Source organism: Arachis ipaensis, chromosome B06, assembly GCF_000816755.2.
Source record: "Arachis ipaensis cultivar K30076 chromosome B06, Araip1.1, whole genome shotgun sequence".
NCBI classification, from domain to species: Eukaryota; Viridiplantae; Streptophyta; class Magnoliopsida; order Fabales; family Fabaceae; genus Arachis; species Arachis ipaensis.
This window is the reverse complement of record NC_029790.2, coordinates 10,997,369-11,001,510: the sequence shown is the minus strand read 5'-3', so window position 1 is coordinate 11,001,510 and position 4,142 is coordinate 10,997,369. Positions and strand designations below refer to the sequence as shown.

The following is a 4,142-nucleotide window of genomic DNA, read 5'->3' as shown; positions in this document are numbered from 1 at the left end:
ATATATATAAAGTATTTAGGACTTATTAAAATTGACTTCCAAATAGTGAATGTATCTATCTATATCATGTGGTACATGTTGTTGGCTGATTAATATTTGGGCAAGAATTGAATTGATGTAGATGATGAGAATGAAATTGGGGTCATGATCTGAATACGAGATGGTGACAGGTATTATCACAAGGGTAAGGACAATCAATCACCTTCACACCTGCGCGGTCGAAATACCAATCTCCAACAGCCACAGCAATTACCTGCATCCATGCGTGCTAATTAATTAATTAATTAATGATAAGCTCAATGTATTACTGTTAGATTCGGTTCTCACCTTGTTCTTCACGATTGGAGAATTTTCAGCGAACCATGTGTCCTGCCTCTCAGATTGGCAGTGAGAGAAACATGAATTGATGAACAATCCATTCTTGTATGATCTTGAGAACTCTTTTATAATGTTCAGCATGTGAATCCTGAATCCTGTATACGCACTCAAAACTCTTAATCAAACTCTCAAGTCTCAACCTATCTCTCTCTCTCTCGTAAATATATTTATATCGATCACCTTGAAGAAATTGGATCTGTGATGTAGTACATTTAGCATAGTTTAATCTGCAATCATGCCAATATCCATGTGGATCTGCTGATGGAGGCGCTATACTCGATTGGATCTGATCAAAATATATATACGCATGGATCTTTCTAGAATTAATTTAAGGTAATTACCCATATAAAGATGTTTTTATATTAAGCAGTGGAATCAAATATATCAAACCATCAAACTCAGTTATCATCTTCACATATAAACAAATTCATGAATAGTAACTTTAAAGATAGATATTATATGATTTACCTGCCATGAATCATAAGCAGCATTGAGAATGAATAGCGGGGTTCTAACACTCGCAATCAAGTTCTGGGGGAAGAAGCACTTAAAAAGCAATTGAACACAGACTCAGCATAATCCTTCAAATGAAAAACGAGTTAATATTTAATTTGTTTCTTGAAATTTGAGGTTGGACTCAAATTGAGCCTTAAAATTTCAGTTGCCCCAAATTGGTCCTTCAAAATTTATCATCGTAATTCAAATTAATTGCTGAATTGATCTTTATTAATGGCGTTTGATTTAGTACACTAATTTGCTGTGATTTGAATTTCTCGTCCCGGTTTTATATGATGAGATTTATTAGAGTCCATATAAGCTAGACAGCTACTCCCAAATTTCACAAATTGAACTTGTTATTATTGTTTTCATGAGAATGTTGAGAAGCCAATTAAATTTCTAAGTGCTCTAGTAGGTCTCAATCATATAAAATCTAGGCGAAGAATCTAAATTGTGACAAATTAATGTGTAAAATTAACATGACATTGACAAAGATTAGTTCAAAAACTAACGCGAGTTGCTATTGTAAATTTTAGAATTCAAACGGAATCAATTATAATTTTAGGAGTTATTTTAAATCTAACCTTATATTTGGGAGACTAAATTAAGTATTAACTCAACGAAAACCAATATGTCTAAGTAACTATTGGTAAGAGAAAAAGAAAAACAACAGTTACCGATGTGGGGTCAAGATGATTAGTACATATCTCGGGCAAATTCTTCTGTGCTCCCTGAAAACATTTAACATATCACAATTGTCATTGAAGAAAGGTTTTCCAAGTTGAATTCACAAAAGAACAATGATTAAGATTGTGATTTCTTAACACATTATGCTTTCATGCTATAGTACATATACATTGGTCTCCACATAGCTAATGTGATACCTGCAATCCTACGACACCGGTGTAGAAATTTCTGAGGGTATGGCCACCAGATATATCAATTCTGTAATAAAAAAATAATTAAGCATGGTGGAAACGCCATTAAAAGCAGGAAACTACTACAACAATTACTTACGCATCAAGAAACAATCCGGCATCACTAAGACACTTCACTCTGGTGGTCCTAGGAAAGAGGTTGCGAAATTCGTCGCAGTGTATGATAGTAGCCAAGCCACCAGCAGAGCATCCGGAGAGAAGAGCCTGAACCAAATTAGTTAGTTATAGACTTATAGTGTTACATAACATGGAAAGAAACAATATTTAACTAATAGTGTAAATATTAGCATTTTTGTCCTGGTCAGCAATAATTTGCACTTATATTTACAGAGACACATAAATTAATACAGTTTGCATTTATATTTTTTAGAATTTGTACAAATGAATTATTAAAATTTATTTGTTAAAGACAATTTAGCATTTGTGTTGGTCAATGATTTCTTTCTAATATCAAGTACAACCTGCTCGGCAAAGCGCATTCCCTGGGACATCAAATCTTCTATTGCGGCTGCCCAAATCCTCTGTCCTCTGAATTGTAGGTCTGCTGTCTGAGATAGTACATGAATTTCAAGTGAGCTATTGTTAAATCAAGATAAAGCAAACAAACATGCACTTGGTATATCAAACACTACCTTGTCTTCACTATCACCGGTAAATGATGCTCCATCACAATAACGAATCTTTACTCTGTTCCAATTGAAAAAATCTGCAGCCACGTGCAAGTGCAACAGATTACACTGCTAATACAAAAAAGTTTGAGCGGTTGAGTTGAATTAAATGGTGACCTGGGTTTTCTTCAGCTTTGTTGCTCAGTATTCCCGTAAAAGGAATCTCCTTTTCCATAAATGTGGATGATCCACGCCGTGTTCTCTTGCGATAAACACATGTTCTAATGCTGTTACACCATCCACCTCCCTGCACAAACACAATCGGTAAATTCATGTAACTTAGCAGAAGAATTAGAAAGATGAATGAAGTGAAACCTCTAAATTAATAAGCCAGCTGTTTGCTCCTGATCCATAACCCCGATGCAAATGATAAGCAGGTAAAGATCCATCCAAGCACACTGCCAGACGCAGTTGTTGTATGTGTTAGCATGCATACAAAGAAAGAAAAATTGTGGAAAGTGTACCTGCTCCTTTGGCAGCTGCAGTATGAATAAGGGTGAGTCCCACGAAGAGAGTATTGCTCTGAAACAAAGATGATTCATGAGCCTCCAGCAATGAGGGTTCTGTTTCATTCAAGTGGTGATATTCATATCCTTGAAAGCCATGAACCCAGTTGCTTAAAACAAGTCCTATCGCAATCGCAATGGCAAGCCAGAAAAGTTTCCCCATTGGAGCACCGGACACGTTTGGAATCTAAGAGAGTTTTCTAAGTTAACTCAACGGTTTATATATACCATTCGTGTCACCCAAGCTCTCTACGATCCTTCGCTCTATTATTTAAACAAGTTATGTAACTATATTAGTATTTAATTGAATTCAAACTAAAGAAAGAAACCTATGAGAAAAATAATGTAAATGATGATAGTTACTGACGTGAAGATGTATTCATATATAGATAATACAGTTAAAAACTTGTAGGGTGTGTTTGAGAAGAAATGTGGTGGAATTGGAAAGTGAAATATTAAGGGTTAGGCGGTTGCTACTTTTGGTAAGACACGGGGAAAGCGGTGGCGCTGATCGGTGCTTGAATTGAATAGAATGGCCAAGTCCTCGATCGTACTACCGCATTCAAATCTTGAATTCAACGAGATGGGTCGCTTCTTTTCATTTCACTTGACATCAACCACTAGGTTTAACCTTAATAGGAAGGTGATTATTAATAGTTAAAAGTAATAATCACCTAATAATAATAATGATGATGATATTATTGATTAATATATGAAACAACACGACCCCACCAGCGGCACCGCTGCGAATGTGATGTAGCCAAAAACCCAACGAAGCAGTGAACTACGTTACGTTCAGTATACGCAACAACTATATCTGATATAATTCCCTTGATTATTGATTTGAGTTTCACTTTATTTAGTATGTGTTGTGCCTACACGTAGCTTCTTCACTCATCAACTCAACTGCTTCATTCTCCCAATCATAATTATACTGATTAATTCCATCCCATTTTGCATGGACGCCATTAAACCACATGTTAGTTGCTCTCAACTACCCAAATTGCTCATCGTCACACAGCAAATAAAATGCTTATTGTGGTGCCAAAATGTTGAGGAGGAATTGTAATGACTAGATCAAGACCATGCGATACGCGAAGAGTTAAATTAATTATATTATATAATATAAATTCAAAATATTATATTGTTTAGAG

The 4,142-nt window shown here is 35.4% G+C and overlaps 1 protein-coding gene across 2 annotated transcripts; it reads right to left on the bottom strand.

Annotated features, from left to right (window-relative positions):
• Nucleotides 134-3,274, bottom strand: LOC107645994 (pectin acetylesterase 12). 2 transcript variants are annotated; one of them, XM_021103958.1, is made up of 12 exons: nt 2,947-3,274; nt 2,798-2,880; nt 2,600-2,729; nt 2,447-2,520; nt 2,276-2,362; nt 1,894-2,018; nt 1,761-1,821; nt 1,554-1,607; nt 847-924; nt 559-664; nt 328-473; nt 134-253 (listed from the first exon to the last, which is right to left on the bottom strand). In XM_021103958.1, the coding sequence occupies exons 1-12, from the start codon at nt 3,149-3,151 to the stop codon at nt 143-145; spliced, it is 1,260 nt and encodes a 419-aa protein (XP_020959617.1). In that variant the 5' UTR covers nt 3,152-3,274; the 3' UTR covers nt 134-142. The 2 variants fall into 2 exon arrangements, with proteins under 2 accessions (XP_020959617.1, XP_016205648.1); XM_016350162.2 differs by lacking the exon at nt 2,798-2,880 and having other exon boundaries at nt 2,947-3,193.